This window comes from Anoplopoma fimbria, chromosome 14 (assembly GCF_027596085.1).
Source record: "Anoplopoma fimbria isolate UVic2021 breed Golden Eagle Sablefish chromosome 14, Afim_UVic_2022, whole genome shotgun sequence".
NCBI classification, from domain to species: domain Eukaryota; kingdom Metazoa; phylum Chordata; class Actinopteri; order Perciformes; family Anoplopomatidae; genus Anoplopoma; species Anoplopoma fimbria.
Genome location: NC_072462.1, coordinates 6,544,469 through 6,564,169, shown reverse-complemented (window position 1 = coordinate 6,564,169; position 19,701 = coordinate 6,544,469). Strand labels below are relative to the sequence as shown.

Here is a 19,701-nt window from a genome sequence, read left to right as displayed (position 1 = left end):
GTTGTTTTTATTATAAAGGTTTTCCATCTACTGTGGTTTTCCTTTTGTAAACGTCAAAAAACATTTTTATTCCACAAGAAGGATTGACAGTCCAGCTGGCATTTTCTTTACACTAACCAAAGGCTGGCCAAGGATGTACAATAGGTTATGGACCTGGATGAGTTATGGAGTTTAAAAAAGTACAACATAGAAATAGTTAAAATGACGAGATGCTATTGACAGATGAGTGATGTAGTGAGGTATATTGCGCGCATTCAACTGCAGAAATGCCACTGTATTGTTATATTTGTCTGCTTCCATCGTTCCCCACTGAGACCTGAATAAAGTTGAGAGCTGTCAGCTTTGAAGTTTACTTTATAGTAATTAATAGATAAAATACTGTGCAATCTTTGACCTCAGGATCAAGCTGGGATGTCTCTTAATATTATAAATAAAAGTGTGAATTATATTCACTATTTTGAGTTTTAACAAGTACATGTTTAAGATTATCCAGGGTTAAGAAAGTAATGTTTGAAAAGGTCTTTTGCTGGCTGTGCATGTGTGAGTTGTGTCTTATAGCAGTGGCTGTAATATTTAGCCTCAGGGGTGCCACTTTCTTTGATGCATGTTTACAGTTTATGTTATTCATACAGTGTGGACGCATCAGACGCACCCATGTGCATTCCTTCTCACCCTGTGGCAGACTGAAGGTAGTCTTTTAATGTCAGGAAAGGGCTCCACCCTTTTAAGTACAAAGTTGAAGATTTTTATGAATATGTTGGATGCTGCATGTACTCGTTTCAGTAAAAAGAGCTTTAATTTCAAGTCGCACGTTTCAACCCTCTGACAGTGGTGCTGCTTCTGACCATCGTAGCCAAAAGCTATGATGTAGCTGTGTCATATATTTCCATATGGAAACTTAACGTTTACTTCAACATTTTCAAAGGATTACACAAAAATAACTTGATAGTGTAGTTGTTTCCAGCACTGTACTAGCTACCTGATTAACGTAACATCATGCTGTATTTCAAAGTTCATTTTCCAATCTGTTAATATACGTGACAAATGTGGAAGGTAAATAAGTTTCCAATGGGGAGTTTACCTGAAGCACAAGACTGTTGTTATATCCCTGAAGCCCCTGGATTAACCGCATACATTCACAGCTGATTGACACCTTGTGGACACCGTGTGCACACAAATTATCATAAACAATATTGTGGTGTATCATGAAATGATAATACATACACATGAAAATATAAGTAGAGTAAGTTGTCATCCACTTACCTAAATCCCCCTCTACAGGTGTGAGAGAAGCACTGTTACCACTTTGAACATGAGTTACTTTGCGTTCCAAAAAACTACTCTCATTAAATATTTTTTTGGTATATTAAATTGTATATGTCCCAATACATGGTTTGGCTAATACAGTATGCCAAAAATACCAGGATAAGGAAATAGTATGTTCTTAGTGAACACATATTGCATGCAGCAATAAAAAAACATGCAATTCTGAACGCAGCTTAAGTACGTCGTTATGTTTAGTTCACATACATTAAGTATAAAGGAACTAATAAATACTGCTGTCTACTTAATGTGGTTTATCAGATAATTAGTGGTAAGTGGACTCTATATAACATTTTAATCAGAAGCACTTTACTCATTTACAAACCCCTCACACACACCAATGGCAGCTCGCTACCATAGGTATTAGCCTAACTTCTGGGAGTTATTAGGGTTCAGTGTCTTGCTCAAGGACACTGGGCAAACAGCCATTGCTGCAAGTATAGTCAATCATATTATTTTGGATATAACCTTAATACATCATGCATTTTCTGGATTGAAAAGACCTTGACTTTCCTGTCTTAGTTTGTGAAGTGAAATTGAATCAAACACAAAATGTAACAATTTAATGAAGGATATAATCTAATTTCTTAACAATTTTTTTTATTCAGTTCAATTAAATCGTTTTAATTGGTATAGAAGTTGAGGACAATATTGCCACATAATCTGGATACTAACCATAAAACAGTATGTCAGTCTGAAACAAAACAAGAATAAAACGGGCGGCTGTGGCGTAGTGGAGAGCAAGGTAGTTCTCCAATCAGAGGGTCGGTGGTTCGATACCCGGCTTCAGCAGTCGATGTGTCCTTGGGCAAGACACTTAACCCCAAGTTGCTCCCGAAGGCTTGCCATCGGTGTGGACTGCATGAATGTTAGTTAGAGTCTGATGGTGGCACCTTGCATGGTAGCCTGTCATCAGTGTGTGAATGGGTGAATGATATGTAATATACTACTGATTGTAAGTCGCTTTGGATAAAAGCGTCTGCTAAATGACTGTAATGTAATGTAAAACATTTTCACATGTGCTCACAGGTATTGTGCTGTGTGTCATCCGTTTCTCTCTATAGGTATGTTTGAAATTAATTAAGTACTCTGCAAATGACCAAAAGTTTTGTGTCTGTTTGCTACATTAAAGCATGTAAAAAACATACACATTCACATAGCGAGCAGTACCTTGTGCAGAACAGAGCAAGCATTTGATCCAGTGGTGGGGGCCATATTTTTCATAATTTAGAAAATCTGAGGACTCCATGCAGACTATCACTAATCATGTGGAGGAAGGAGCCTCGTACAAAGTTAGGTGCTTTCGATGTTTATGTGTCGCAACGTAAACGGATGAGAAAGTCAACAGGCCAGGCTTAGGGTAGAGGAAGGAGTTAAAAGGCTCATCTTTCATCTCTAGTTAAATGAAGCCTTTTGATGGATGTTTTCTGTGAAACGAGTCTCAGTGATGCCTTAGTGAGTGCCCTTCATAAGGCAGAGCCCTGGCTCCACACAGGCCTGCTGTTCTACTGGGAGGCAAACACGAGGAATTCTCAAAAGTCCATCTGTCTCTTCCTGACCTGTTTGGATTTCTGCAGGAAGTTCAGCCAGCGAATATAGGTGTGACTGTACTATGATATTAATGAGTTTTGTAGAAAGGCCCCTTTCAAAATAGGCCGTGAAAAAAAGATAAAAAAACACACGGCCCCACCGGGATTTCAGTGGAGCTTGCATCCTGCCTGCCTCAGAGAGGAGGAAGGAGTGAAATAAAACTTCATAAACTGCACACTTATCTTCTATTTCTGTGGCTGGAACCAGAAACAACACAAGACATTTGTCCGAGTGCCAGTTTTTTTTTCAGGTTGAAATAACATTTTCTCCCATAACCGGAAGCAACAAACCAGGAATATGAAAGAGAAGCGTGCTTAAACTCAGAAAAGAAGATATAGTAAATAGACATAGACGTGCCCAGAGGCGATTTTACAGACTCCAGCTTTAGACAAGCCTGTAATTAAGGTTTGGTTTACTGGGACAAGTGTGGCGGTTTAAGCCAGGAGGCTTCATATGAGACAAGGCTGCATAAGACTGAATCCTTGTTGGGAAATGACAGTGGCCTCCGCCTGGTTGCTGGCACCAAAAATACACAGCTGGAGATGGCTAAGCATTGGGTTTGGAAACGTATATATAAAGTTAATTATTGTATATGCTAAAAGAAAAATATAGTAGGCTGTTCCTAGCTACTAATTTTCTTTCTGTCTCTCGACTATTAGACTTTCAGTAACAGGCCCTCTCCATGTAAAAGCGGATTATTGGATTGTATTTGTTAGGTTCATTCTTGTTTTGGAAATAATAAAAATTTTCCGCCTGTTTTTGAGGTCATATGCATCTTGTTCAACTGATTTCTTGACAGAAATCATGTTGTAATATCTAACTGTGTGCTTTGCCAAGTTGCACAACTCCAGTTCTTGAATGGACTGATTCTGCAGCATGCATTATGCACATACAACCACCAGAGGTAGCATTGTTCTTCTGTGGGCCCGTCACTCTCAAGCATCACATGAACATTTGCAGTCTGACCTGTGAAATGATCATAGAAATCTACACTTTAAAAAATGTGTATTCCCGTTTTCATGAGAAGATTCAAACGTGTCCAAAGCAGGTTTCTAAGTTTGTTATTCTGCGTGTGATGCTGCTTGTTTATCTATCAACAGAAAAATCACACATCTTATTCTTCCTACACTTCCACCTTCACATAAGGGATTGCAAATTTTATATTCTGACGTGGGCACAGTCACCAAACTCTCTCTCAGAGCCTTCATTTACTTGGATCCAGGAAAAATGGAAGATAGTGACAGGGTGGGTGGTGTGCTAAAATTGAAAAGGCAGAAAACTTAAAAAAAGATTATAATGAATGAAACGAGGCAGCCTCGTAAAATGAAAGAAAAGGTATCCATCTAATTATAAAGGAAGTGACTGGGAGATTAGAGGGACATAAATCACGATGCAAGGAGATAGCTAAGAAAGATAACCATATGAAAGTGACAAAGAGCACATGAGAGGCAGCACTGTGCCCCTTCGTCTCCTCCTTTAAACCTTGGAGCAACTAACCATGAATCCAGCTTTTGTGATGTAACAGTGTATTGACCCTTGGAGGGGCCCCGGACCAAAAGAGGGTGTTTACTCGAACACGCAAGGAGCTCTAAGCGTTTCACAGCCTCCTGTTCTCCGAGAGGGCCAGCATTCGTTGACTGCCACTGGAAATGGCACTGGTCCCTCCCTCCCACAGAAATAACAGAGGCACATAGAGACTGTATTCAATGTAAGTATAAGTCACTCCAGCTACAGTCGGTCACATGTGCCAGAGCCGCAGATTAACATGGCTCCATGTAAAGTGCAAGATCCAGTCCAGCACGAAGCCAGTCATAAGTTCTGAGAGACTGTTTGTTTGGAAAGGATTGTACCGTCTGTCATTAGCGTGGACACTGCTTCTCCATAAAGACCAACTCACTCTTTAATTGTACATAGTGTATTATCATCACATAATGGATCGCAGTGGGAGCTGATGTCACGTCTTGAAATATCCCAGAGGTTAGACAAGCCTGCCCGATATCAGCAGAAAGACTTTGAAAAAACACTGTGAGATCCATCAGTGGAGATTCAACTTGCTAAAGTACTAAACTCTCAGTTGAACCAGTGTCAGCAGCTGACAAGGAAGATGCTGATTATTGTGCTACAGCAGAAAGATGCAGGCAAAAGTACACTTGTTAATTTATCTAGAAATAATTCTGCTTAAAAATAATTTATCACTTTTTGGTTTGTTTCTTGGTCACTATCTAATCACTATCATTGTATTTGTCGTCAAAAACTGTTTTTACAGTATCAGATCTTCCAATAGTGGAAGTGTGTTTAGCTTGCTACTTAGCAATGCAACTACACACATAGTGGGCAGAAGATTAACATTTGTTAATTAGCACTGAACACAAAGGACTGAGTGCTGAGGATTATTGGGATGTCACCAATTGTGCAGGCATTTGTTCCTTAACCAAAGTATTGTATTAATTTAAAATATGAACTTATGATGGCGTTAGTAGAAAAGTCTGGTGATCACCGTAGTCAATAGGATAGATCATCCGGGAACCATAAATGTCTGTACCAAATTTCCTGACAATCCATCCAATTGTTGTCAAGATTTAAGAAAAAACAAAACGTGTCCACTTGAAGAATTGCAGATAGAACTTGAGGATAGTAAAAAGTTCATGTCAATAAAATGTGACCACAGAAAAGCCTTTATGCAGAAACTGGGATCAGCATTCACGTGTCTTTTACTGTGGTCATTTATGCCCTATCCTTCTATGTGCCGATTTAACTTGACCTTAACGTTACCACAATATATACCACAGTATATATACTCTGACCTCAAACAATGCTCTGAAATATGGCATTTTCTGCAAAGTTTCACCCTTTATCTTACAAGTCAGAGTGCATAGAATACTCTTATAGAATACAGAATAGAAAAGTATGTTGAACTGAACTTGCATTAAAACCTTTGAACTGTTGGGTTTATGAGATTTTTTGGGACTTAAAAATGGGGCCAAATCCCACAAGAGGTTGAGAAACACGGCATTACCCATTAAAAGACCGACAGTAAGACAATTCAAAATTAGGTGAAGGAATGAATAAATGGCAAAATCAGAAATATGGTGCATCGTTACATACACACATCATCTCATGTGTCATTCACTAGATGAGAAACTAGAAACCAGCAAGATGATGGAAATGTGAGGCAAGATGATGGAAATGTGCAATAAAAGCAGTTACAGTGATGTTATGGAACAAGCTCTTTTTTATACCCACTTGCGGAAGTTATTCATACTGTGTTGTAATCATTTCCTCAATATTTTGATGATGTATCACCAGCCCCAAAGCTTGCATCTGTTTTAATGCTGAGTTTGAAAAATGATCATTTCCAGACACTAAAACTTATTGAACCATTCAACAATGTTTTAAAGAATAGAAAAATGTATGCAGATTTAATGTGACCACTGCAGGCAGATACAAAAATCTTTAATATTAATGTTTTCAGCTGGAACAAAAATGATATGACTCTTGACATAACTTATTTGGTAATGGATTACCAAATGGGAGATGATGAAAAACTGGAATAGGTGCTGTTGGAATGACAAAAAAGCTGCAAAAAACATCCTCTATAAATTAGTGCAATTGTGGTGCTTTTAATCAATTTAAATATTTTGTCTTCCTCCACTTCAATTGCCCTCAGTCCTTTTCACAGATGTCTTTGTGGGCACATCATGTTGGGCTTACCCTCCACACCCAGCAATTCTCCCTGCTTTCTCACAGAGTCTCTGCATCCTAAAGGTTGGATGCTGCTGTATCATTATCATTTATATGCTCTCACTGTGACGCGCCGCTGTGCATTCCTCTGGCGAAGTGAAAATACTTTGTTTACTTTACAGCAAAAGCACTAAAAAAAAGAATGTCAGGGTAGAGGAATACTGTTTAATACTGTAGGTTCTCAAGAACACCACAACAAGAAGACCAAGAGTTAACAGCCAAGCGGGTGGCTCTGTGAGGCTGCACCTAGCCACAGCACAGCTGTGAGCTAAATGCTAAAATCAGCATGCGAATATGCTAGCAGTGACAATACTGACATCATGATTTTTAGGAATGTCATTTGTTTAGCAGGTATTTGGTCATAAAGCAAAGCATTTGGCAATTTTCCTTGAAAAAACCCTCCTACTCTGATCTTCATCTACCTGCCTCCTGGATGGGCGGGGCCTCAGGGTCAATACAGGCAGCCAGCGCACCTGTGACAAACTCTTTAGAGAACAAAGAAGCTGTCTGGCCTCATGTGGAGGCCTAAATACATCATCTATTCATATGACATGCAGGTTTATTTTGGTTTAAATGCATTTATAGCAGCTTTTGTAGTTTATGATTTATTGAGATATTTCTTCATTCCTAGGTTTATGTAGTAATTGTGATTACAGTCAAATTGCCTTTGTTGGATTATTCATTATTGGAATTATGAATTATGATGTCTAGATTCATGCCTGTCCATCTTGTAGGCTAGTTCAACTATTTTACTCCACCCAATGAAAACTCTGACCTCTAGGGACTTTGAATATCTGAAGCAAATTTCATCCATCCAGCTGTCATGATATTTCACCCTGACCCCCCCCAAAAAACGTTAACCTGTATTATAGGAAAAGTCAGAATATCACCCAAGTAGGTAAGATACATTCTCTGGGTATAATGAATGTTTGTACATATCTACGGCAATCATCAATAGTTGTTAAGATATTTCAGTCTGGAACAAAGTAGTGGACCGACTGACCCTCCAACGGACTAACATTGCTGTCCTTAGAGCCCCACTGTTAACGTGGCTTAAAAGATGACGTAATCCAGAGAAATGGAGGCTATGTAATTCAACATCAGACCTTGGGAGCAGAAAATGGGAGCATAAAGCCGCTCAGGGCAAGGTGCAGCTCTCAGATTAGAAACTATAAGAATTAAGGGGTGAGAGCAACAATGGGTGCTTATTTGTTGAGAAGAAAATAAGCATACAGGCTGATGGAAACATTATGCTCCTCTTATCCTCCAGCCATCCCATATACTATGTGATGGTTAAGCAGCAGCAGCATGGCAGATGTCTGTCTTTCATACTTAAATACACTGCAGGTCAACACAGGAAACCTAAGTATTATGATTACTTGTATTTATTTTGGCTGGGAAGCAAATGGTGATGGTGGTTTGTTGGGAGAGTAATTCACAGTCTGGCACTAAGGAGAGGAGAGTGTGAAGGGTCCCTGTGTTTGTGTAGCCAGAGAGGTGGCAGAGCATTTATATAGGACCTGCTGCAAATATCTGCTTTATTAAAGCACGTTTGAATTATTGCTTGAATGACGCGGTCCTCTTATAGTGTCCAGGCTCTGACGCCTCACGTTAGGCTACCACATTTACTTGGATCTCCCACTTGGGTGTATCTCATGCACCACCCACTTGCCCACCGCCCACTTCAAAGGTCGCATAAATGCTAAATGAGCAGGCAAATGTTGGCAAAATGAACGTTTGAAAGTCAGTAAAGTACCAGCTTGTCAAAGCTCTAGACGAACATCTTTGCGCTGGCATGAAAAAAAAACTGAAGCTGACAAAGCAGCTTTGTTCAACTTTTTCCCCATGTGTTTCTGGCTTTTCATTCACTCACTGCTGTTCACACAGCTTTGATTTTTACGGGAAAAATACCTTGTATTTTTATATATGCTCCAACGCTACAATTAGGGTCATTAAGTTCAGCTAGAGGCATGTTTATGGGATGGGATGGCTTCCTTAATATTTTCAAACTACACAGAGGGAGGATCATGGTGTCAAGATGATGGAGGATGACTAAAGTCTCCTAAAAGGATGGATTAAAAAAATCAGCGTGGTCTTTATTTCCACCACGATGGGATGTGTGGTTTGGCTCGGCTCTGCACAGAAGGACAGATTTAAAAAAATGACAGTATCCCCCAAAATCTCCCATCTGCCAACTAAACTCTGTAATAATATTTAATAATAGTTATGGGTTAGTAAATGGTCTATTTAAACAGTTGTTGAGAACAAATGTCAAAAGATGTATATTTAAATTGTTTGACGATTTAGTCGATTAAAGTCAAGAATCTTTTGCAGAATGTTGACAGTAAACAAAATGCACTGTGACATAAAAAGAAATGAGGAGGTCTGATGAAAGAGCTATGACGTTTTTACTGCCTTTAATTGTAATCTTAATTCTGTCAACACTGTGAAGTTATCTCTCACAAAAGACTCCGTCAAGAGGGATATTTTATATATAGCTTGTGAACTTCATTTTGAGTTTACCGCTTTGAATAAAAAAAATGTCCCTTTTCATTTACTCTGTTTAAATTAAGGCAGTTCTATCCCTTTGCAAAAAAATATAACCAAATGTCCTCCAGAATGAAAAGCCTCTTCATACAGTAATCCAGCCCTCCAACTTGAGGAATGAACCTGGCCCGAGAAACACAGAATGACAAGCATTTTTCAGTTGCTATTTCTGCTTTTTTACATGATACAAGCCTTCCTATTGCTTGCCAGAGGAAATTAAATGTTTATTATATAGCCCTGAGGGCTCCTGCAGCAAGAGTTTTGGTAGAAAGGATAAGCTCTTCCTCTCCTCCCCTCCAAACTTGGCATACTCTCATGGCATATGAGAAAAGGGGGTTGGAGGGAGGGTCACAGAAAGAGAGAAAGAGAACCAGCAGAAGGTCTGAAAGAGCAGGGAAGAGAGGGTAAAGTATGATCTCTGCCAATCTCCTGCACGGGCCTTGGCCTAAAGGCTTTGCGGGCTGCGACAAAGCTGAGCACAAGGGCATCTGCCAAAATAAACCCTTCTACTCACCTGGGACAGTAAGCTCTTTTACCCACCTGGGGCATCACCATGCAGAATGTTAGAGCCTCATGCCCTCCCTGCTGAGAAGCTTCATTTGAATGGATGGATCCCAAATCTGTTCAATTGTCCTATTTCTAGAAGTTTTGATAAAGGGAGACCAAGCTGCTAGATTTAGAAATAAATGCACTGAATGGGAGTAAGCATGGAAGGATTGCCCAAGGGCTTGTTTTGCTGCATGAATTCATTTTCTCAATAGCAGATTTGGAAAAATAAAGTCTTCTTATATGTAAACCTATGAAATATGCTGGAGTTATCATTAGGCTGTGCTTCAGGCTAAGAGCGGTTCAGTAAGCCACACTGTGCTGTGTAAGGACTCCAGGCTCCAAGCTAGGGTTTCTTTTAGAAGAACTGTTCTGCCCGGCCATACTTACAGAGAAGGCTTGTGTCAACGTCCGGAAGAAGAGGTTATCTCACTGGTGTGGACGGCACACAGGGTCATATGGCCCCATGACTTGGGTCCATAGGAAAATTCTCCAATTTCCTGCAGTCACTGCGACCACAGTGGGTCAGATAATATCACATTATCAGAACCATCTGAAAGTGATTCCAAGGCATAGCCACTGGCCTGGAACAGTTTTTCTTTATAGGACTGTTAACTGCAACAATTCACACACACACACACACACACACAGTGTGCAGTGTGGTTGCACACAAACAAACACAAGTGTATTAAAATGTGTGCACACAAGCAGCAGCATAAACCTGTATTAACTAACCTGGAGTCCAGTATATGTGCTCAGTTCTGGCCAGAACACTCATCAGAGCTCAGCTGGTCACTGTTGAGGAACAGTGTGTAGGATTTAGGGGGGTTAATTGTCAGAAATGGAATATAATATCCATAACTATGTTTTCATTAATGTATAATCACCTGAAACTGAGAATCGTTGTGTTTTTGGTACCTTGGAATGAGTCCTTCATATCTACATGCGCAGCAGGTCCTGCTCACGGATTTCGCCATGTTGCACAGCCGTGTTTCTACAGTAGCCAAGAATAAACAAACCAAACACTGACTTTATAGAGCTTTTTGCATTTTTATGTTACCTGAGTATTTCTCCAACTAGAAAGGGAGAGGTGAGCATAGAGGGAATTAATTCAATTCAATTCAGTTTATTTTGTATAGCCCAGAATCACAAATTACAAATTTGCCTCAGAGGGCTTTACAATCTGTGCACAATTAAGTTGGTTGCAATCTGCAAAATCACCACTAGATGCCACTAAATCCTACCCACTGCTCTTTTTTAACATCTTGGGAAATGTTCGCTCTCTTTACGATGAGAAGATTAATACCTCACTGATATCTCTCCTATGCTCAAAAAATGTTGTGCAACATGCTGTCTGACCAATTCAAAAATGTTTAGTTGTTCTGAATAGCCACGCACTCAAGCAGAGTGGAAAGTTGGTCAACACGGAAGGGGTGAGAAAATAATTTTAAAACGTAGATAACGGCTCTCCTGGAAAGCATTCATAATGTTGCACTCATTTGTACACACAAAAATATATATATATTCTGTAAAGAATGAAAAATCAAAAAATGTCAAATTCTGCTTCCTTTCTCACCTCCACACCCTGGGCCAATCGTTGCCTGAAGTGGGATTGAATGTTTGGTGTTTGAATGTAGGTTTGAGGATGTTTACAGAAATTGTCTGACGTTTCAAAATGCAGAACCGTTCCTGCAACATCTACAGCAGCACTTTTAGCGGTTACATAAAATACACAAACAGAGCGACCCTCCTTGTGAAGGGGAAACAGTTAATGTAGGAGAAAAGATGTCTCTAGCTGGTCATTGGTGGAATCTGAGATAAAAGTGTGTTTGTGTGTGAGCGTGGAGAGGAAGGTGGGAGTGAGGGTAAAGAGGGGAGTAGTGGAGCAGTAGCTGAGAAATTTGAGTGAAAGACCATCTGTTTGTGGGGATCTTGGGGTTTGAGGGAGTGACACTTCCTGACCACTTCTGAATTATGTCAGAGTGATGAAGACAGAGGACATGCAGGGTAATTCAAAAGTTGAGAGGAGCTGGTCCTCAAAATGTTCAATACCGATCTTTTTTGATTATCAAACACATAGATATTCTACTCCTAATACTCCATGATTCTCTAGAGCAGTGGTTCTCAAATGGGGGTACGTGTACCCCTGGGGGTATGTGAAGGCACTCCAGGGGGTACGTGAGATTTAAAAAATATATATTTAAAATTAGAATCCATTCAAAAATCCTTTAAAAATTGTTATTTAATAAATATTCAATAAAATATAAGTGTAAGTTCATAAACTGAATTTAATGCAACAATGCAATCGTCAGTGTTGACAGTTTAATAAATCAGACACTGATGGCAGAGCGCTGTGTATTACATCTTTTTTTCAACCAAAAATGCTTTGCGCTGGTTAGGGGGTACTTGGCTAAAAAAAGTATTTCACAGGGGGTACATCACTGAAAAAAGGTTGCGAACCACTGCTCTAGAGGCAGTGTAAAAAAACTCTGTTCTTCTGTTGTGGAAATATTGTGTTTCTTCCCACTTGGCTTGAGTCAGGATGGAGACGGAGAGCGGCTGATGGGGGGTAGGGTGAGCCATCTCTGGGATGCAGAAACACTGAGCCTGGTGTGGGACCTGGTTCCATTGGGGGGAGTGGATACAGCATCATAATGACCAAGCCAAATATTTGTCTAGTCCATATTCTGAGAGCATAATGAAGTCCTTTTACAGAGGGCATCATTGGAATCTGGACACTGATTTTATGCAAGAGAGAGCAGGTTTCATAGGCCCTGCTGTTTCCACTTAGGCTACCCAGGTCTCTGGTGGCCCAATCCGAATTCAATACAGAGCCTTGTGTCCGGAATAAGAATGAATCTGTTTGACAGATGATAAACAGAGAGTCGGAAATTTAAGTTGGAGGTGAATGGCACACTAAGGTGGGCTTTCATTAAACTGTGAATAGAATGGGAATTTAATATAAGGGTTTTGCCCACTGTACGAGCTGTCAGGGTCGACCTTTTACAGAGGGAGGAGCTTGAAGGCAAGAATTTCACAGCACCCAATCCAGCGCCAATTTCTCTCTCACATCTGAGACCCTGCATACCTGTGCACACACTTACAGCATATATATACACAGTACATCTTCTATATACTCACACAGGTGCGGACTAACTTCCTAGTGTGTTGTGCCTGTCTGATGGTGCCAAGTTGGTCCTGAGTCAATATTCTCTCTGACTGCCAAAAAATGTGTCAGGAAGAAAAAGAGGAAAAAGCTTTACAGCCCAGGACTTTTCTGCTCCACTTTAGATATTTTTCCTGTAGGATTGTTAGCCTCACCTGCCACTGGTGTGCATTGACAAAGTCTTTCCTAAAAGGCAGGTATAATAGACTGTACATAAATTCTACGATGGGGAGGGTGGCTAAACATTATGGTTTACCCTTTTTTTTTAAGCAAGGCCCTCCCCAGTATTATTAATATTTACTTTGGATCCTCCCCCTGACTTAAACTTCAACACCCTCAACACTCCCACAATAGCTCAGAGTAATATATATCACTATTTAATGGATACAATTCACTCTAACATTCAGAGCCAAAAGTGCACGAAGTAAATGAAAGCAGTTCTAATATATATCTTTTTTTGTAAATAAGCAACTGTTTTCTAAATTCACCACATCATGTCAGTGTTCAAATCACGTATTGCAAGTTAAAGATGGTGTACTCTTCATTAAACCGCAATATTTAAATGGAATTACAATTTCCCCCTGCCCACAAATTGCACAATATTAGTGGAATTAGCAATTGGTAAGATTGTGGGATTGAAAAATGTTGTTTACCAAATATTCCAGCCTTTCTTTATTCTAGAACCAAAAGCTGTGTGTTATGATTACAGTAAATGTGCATCATTTTAGCACCTTACAACACCTCAACCCTGAACACAAATACAGGAAAAAAAACTCTGCGGAAATCAATCTAATAACAACAAATAGTGCAGAAAACTCAACTCCATATTTGACACTTCAACAAACATGGGTCTGTGTGGTGTTGACACTCTGAATTCAGGGTTGCCAGGTCTGTTAGCCCCCCCCCCCCAACAAGAGCTTGTCTACCCCAGCAGGTTATTCTGGTGTTATTATGAGAACTCAACATGCTCATTATGGTTGTGGCACTGCTTTCGGGGTGGCTGTCTACTCTGGTGTGCCAGCAATGGAAATGCTTGTGGTGAGGGAATGACAGGGGCAGAGAAACAAAGAGAGAACAGAAATCATGGAGCGAGAAAGGAAACAGGAGGATCTAGCCGACAAAAGCACGGAGACAAAAGATGATAAAAGGGGGTCAGCATAGAGCAGGGAGTGACAGATAAGGGAAAAGGACAAAGAGGAATAAAAATAGAAAGACCTCAACATGGAGCGTAACCTAAATCACACCAGACCGGAGCTTATTTGACCACTTTCCACCTCCCAGTGCATCACCAAACCCTCCCTATACACAGGAAGGAGACAGAACCAGGAACACAAACAAGTGGACACAACCACCTGTAAAGGAAAAACACAAACCACAGAGACACTCCACATACACACACATGCACGTTTGCATTCACCCACTCAACACACACACAACACACACACACACACACACACACACACACACACACACACACACACACACACACACACACACACACACACACACACACACACACACACACACATTCCTTGTATGAACAGTCTTCTTGTGTGCAGTGGAGCTGAGAGAGACAGCACTGTCTGGTTCACCGCCACCACCTCCATAACCTCTGCCACTGCCCAGAGTGAAAACACACCTACACAGAGGTGACTGTCTTTACAACCAGTTTATTTGTTGGGTGACATGAGTTATTTTATGTCTGCACGTGCTCTGAAAACGCTTTCCTCAGGTGTTTTACATAGTAAAAACTACTACAGAAAATGTAAAAAGTTTCCTAAAATCCTTGTATTTTCTACATAATTTCAGTACTTTTTACTACTTAAGGTCTTTGTCACCTGGATACAATTCTAAACCTTCTACTTAAGTAAAACAGCGGCGACATCCAGATAAATATAAATCATGAGAAACATGTGAACACCCAACCAAGCCCAAGCGCCCAATTTTCTTAGCTTTTGGTCTGCAAAACACTGTATTGGTTGTTTATATGTATGTACAGTACACAGCTCACTGTAAACACTGATATCCAAACAGCCTGTGTTGCTGTTACTCTTGCCGCGCATCAAAGACCAGTCTTGTGTCCTCACTAGGCCCAGGCTGCAATTTGGGCTCAAGGCGTGGCCCAGCACCCATTGGGCTGTGTCCGCCCTGCGCACCAGTAATGACCCCTTCCCTATGGGGAGCGTTTGATCTGGGCTGCCTGTGTGCTTCAGCAGGGCCTATTTCTGGAGCGTGGGGGGGATAAAGGGAGCTTTCAGACTTGGTGCCAATGACCATAATTAAGAAGCTTTAAGGGGTGGCAGCGAGCGCGCTTGCAAGCGCGGAGTTTGTAATTTGGAAGCAGGGGGCAGAGTCGCTGTGGCTCATTGGAAGTACAAGGGAGGGTCGGGTGGCACCCAGCGCTCAAACACAAGGGCCAGAGTGTGTGAAGGGGACTGTAAAGAGTATGTTAATGACTTGCGTCCATTAGCACCCACCCCTGAGGCTGGCTTACCAAACGGCCTTAGGCCTGGCTGACACACATAGTCAGCTCCGCCCTCACAGAGTGTCAATCAAGGCGACCTTTCAGTGCCTAAGGCCTCTGGTCAGTCTGCTCAAAGGGTGAGCACTTATGGACCCAAGTCACTGACATGCTTATTCTGTAGCCTCCTCAGGTAGTTGTTTGTCCACTGGTGTTGCTGTGTGCAGCATTCATGTGAACAGGCATTTTGCTGTAATATCAATTCAAAGAGTGTTTGGGCCATGTTCCCTAAGATTTTGTGAGTTTAAGGTGATTAAATCCTCCTATCAGGAATCACCAACTTATTCACTTCAATTTAATTTAATTACAATAAAAACAGCATTACAACAAATTATAAGTCCTTATTTAGAAAAGAGTTGATGGGCTGAGGCCCAAGCAGGTGTGTTTTTCTCAGAAATACCTTAAATCTCTTTTTGGCTTCTCACAGCATGAAAAATTGCCTTTATTAAATTAATCAGCAACATCTCTCCAGGTAAACTATGTTCTTGTTACTCTGGATAATCAACAGACCTTCTTGTCAGCAGTTTTCAACTGAACCGCTCGAAACTCGTAAAAATGGCCCTCATGAAAACTGTTCACTCCTTTTTCCACTTTTCTTTAAAGCCCAAAATGTCTCATCATTCTGTTAAGCATGCGTCTTCATGAAGCATCTCAAACAGATGTCAGGTTGTAATTATCGGCTCTTGTGGCTGTGTTTGTAGGTCTTTGGTAGGCCTGGTCCTGCAGCAGCCCCATGACCCCTTTTAAGGTAATGGGAGCTGATCCAGGTGCTGCACCCTCTGGATTGAAACTTATCTTACAAGATGGGCAAAACTGATGTCTAAAGTCATATCTCACAAAGTGAAATGTTGCAAAAAATATCTGCATGAACCGGCTTTAGATATGAGAGGTCCTTCCAGAAAACAACTACCATTGGGATCTTAAACATCATTGTCCTCTGCATTGGGTTGTCATATTTTTTCATATTCCATGGGGAGATGAGAGAATTACTAAAGTTCTCCACTGCTGTTAAGTCTCACACCCCATCTCTCCTCTAAAGAAGTGGTATGAATGACTCACAGCCATCATAGATAATTGACAATCATCAAATTGTTCCACACATTGAGGGATAACACGCTGGATACTTGGTGGAGAGTCTCTGGAGGAGCTGTAGGCGTTCCTGTTGGACAGTTCCAGTGTGTGGTGCGCTGTCACCGTGGTTCATTCATGTGGTTTACCGGTGCATGGGGCTCTGGGTGAGATCCATGTGGCCAACCCCCCTTGGAGAAGAGAGGCGTGTAGTTGCACGATGCAACCGCTGGGTTTTGTAACTTGACACCTGGCTGCGCGGTGCATTCACCGTCGCTTTACCCACAGAAAGCCTATTTAAAAAGGAAAGGGATGAGTCCAACGCTCCTGACTCCGTTAACCCCCCTCCACAAGAACCCAGCTTCCTCGCCGGCTGCGCGTCCCTCAATCTGGATCGGCATAAATGAATGAAACACTGGGGAATATCGACAGACAAGCGCACAGGAAAAGTCTCTGTCAAACCAGCCTGCCAGAAGGAATTTATGTCGGGCTTGACAGGCAAATCAACATGAGTTTTTTCCTCTGGAACTTCATCTCAAGCTTGTCAAATGTGTAAAACGGCGACCGGTGTCTTCTGCCCCCCTTGCAAAGGAGTCACGCTGTGATTAACGGTCAGGTTTTTGACTGCCAGGACAAATGAATACAAATGAATTTAGGCACCCGAAGGAGAGATTGCAGAAGCTCTCATCTAGACACAAAGTAAGTACCATTTCATGTATTAGGTTGTGTCTGTGTGCTGTGATGAGAGGATGTTGGAGGGAGATGAGGTGAGGCGGATGACACAGTTCCAATTTAAGGAGCTGGATGCCCCCCCATGTGCGTAATGTTACCTGTGATGTGCCGGCTGGCTGTGGTCCAGCTCACCATGCAGGAGCGATGTCCACTGGGGACAAATGAGCCTCTGTATGTGGTCTGTTGGGACCATAGCTGTCATTTGTCATTTGTTTAACATTTACCTTAACTTTGCCCAAAACGAGTCAATGTGGTCCAAATGCTGTTTTCCCCCTATTTACTTCTATTAAAATGGACAAAATAGAGCAATCATTATCACTAGGTTTAAAAGAGAAAATGTAACATTACCTTTTTCTATTTGTACTTTGTGTGATGCTCCAAGAAACATGGTTCATTCAAGTGTTTGGATGTTTGGTTTGGCGAATACACAGCCGGAGCATGCAGGAAGTTTGCCATGTAATGTTTACTAAACTGACTCATCTGAGCAGGCAAAACAGGCCATTCTTCCCACTTATAAAGTTTAATGAGAAGTTCATCAGCATCTGCTGGAGCGTTTGCGAGATGTTTTCCATGTTTTCCCTTTTACGCGTCCACAGTCCACAGCCACATTTACGCAGGGGGATCTTCTTTAAGGTGGAAGAGGTATCTGACTTTAAACAACATACTTTTACTGCAAAAACTGTGACATAATCTTTTGTAAGAGTTTTCCATACAACATCCACTTTTTTTTTTTTTTTTTTTTTTAAAGGAACATCTGCAACTGCTCAGTAGAACTTTCACTACTTGCTGACATAAAACGCTGATGTTTTATGCATGTGTTTACAGCATGGATTTGAACAGACATTTATAATGTAATATACTGACGGAAATATTGGGCTGCAGTGTTGACCATTTTAGGATAGCACGTACAGCAGCCAGCTGTTTCACAAATCACGTTTAAAAAAAAAAAGTCATCCTTCCATTCATAAATGCATTCATTCATTAAAACATGCATGCGTAATTGTTGTCGTAGATCGATATTTGGTTTATTGCGCATTAAACATCTGGATTAGGTAGTGAGAAGGTGTGTGTGTGTGTGTGGGGGTGCATTCAGTCATTTAGAGAGCAGGAAAGTCCGGAGATCTGACCCACTGTCGCCAGGTTTCTCATGAAAGCAAGCTGGCCAAACGGTATCAGCTTTACGTGTCTCACCTGGCTCGGTGTTTTACAGAAACTTATCATTTCATTAAGAAAAATATAAAGGTTTTTATCCTCACAAATGTAGCAACCACCCAACAGTGGTCCAGCAACATCTGTAATATAAGATGTGCATAGATTGCCATGTAGTAGAGTCTACCTGCGAGGTGCCAGCTGCATGGGACGTCAGACACCCACGCGTCCACGTGGTGTCGCTCTTTAGGTCTCACTCCTGGCTTTTTGCATGCAATTATTCTTTGGCAGTGTGTTGGCATATTTTGACTTTTATTTGAACACTAAAAAAAACCAACTATAGAGTTTATTTTTTTTAAATATGATAACTAGCCACTCAGATACTTTCCCTTGCTCTAACCTTAATGATTAGTTTCATATGAAAGTAGACGAGGGTATCATTCAATTTAATGTTAATCTGCTTTAAGTCATAATAATAATTGGAACAAGACTGATGGAGCTCATTTCAGAAATTGGTCTGGAAGAACATTTGTACTACTACTAGACTGCAGAGAGAACAGATGGATACACAACTTGTCTTAAGAGATGTCAGTGACCCTCTTTCCTCATCAGCCTCTGATAATGTCAGCCCCTCTATAGGAATTTTCCACTGTGTGTGTGTGTGTGTGTGTGTGTGTGTGTGTGTGTGTGTGTGTGTGTGTGTGTGTGTGTGTGTGTGTTGCTCAGGAGGTGTTTGTTTGCTCAGGAGGCAGGATCACCTTTGGGAAGTTCTTTCAGGGAATCATTGAGTAGTCCAAATTGGTTAAAAGAAACAGAAACTATAGTGGCTTCTCAGTGTGGTTTTTTTTTTTTCTTGACTGGTGGCTGGCATACAGACGGGCTGCTGTTTGAGTGTGTGGGGAGGGGGTGGTGGTGGTGGTGGTGGTGGTGGTGATTTTGGGGGTCGAGAGGTTAGAATGAGAGTTTATACATGGGCAATGAAGGTTTAGGAAAAGAGATAAAGACAGTGATGCCAGAAAATGCTGCAAAGAAAAGAAGAAATTTGCTTTGAGGAAATGGTTTTCATCTGCGGATTGCTGCTGCAGATTGTACGATGTGGCACCAGATATCTAGATGAATGAATTTCTTTGCAACTCGACCAACATCCAGATACTCTGACTCACTCTCTCCATCAGTGTGTTGATCAGTCACACTCCTTCGTATCCACATTTTCCATTAGATGACTTGGCTTTTTGAAAGCAAAGAGGATGTGTTTGCTAATTACAGTTATAAGAAGCTCACTAAGTAGAGAAGGATGTTACAAGAAATACAGAGCAGC

The 19,701-nt window shown here is 41.0% G+C and overlaps 1 protein-coding gene across 1 annotated transcript in view; it reads left to right on the top strand.

Moving 5' to 3' along the window:
- The first annotated feature begins 17,143 nt into the window (after positions 1-17,143).
- col27a1a (collagen, type XXVII, alpha 1a) overlaps positions 17,144-19,701 on the top strand; it is a 63,792-nt gene continuing 61,234 nt past the window's right edge. Inside the window, exon 1 of the mRNA XM_054612641.1 lies at positions 17,144-17,201. Within this exon, the coding sequence (XP_054468616.1) occupies positions 17,149-17,201 (53 nt within the window). The 5' untranslated portion in view covers positions 17,144-17,148. The remainder of the gene's footprint in view (positions 17,202-19,701) is intronic.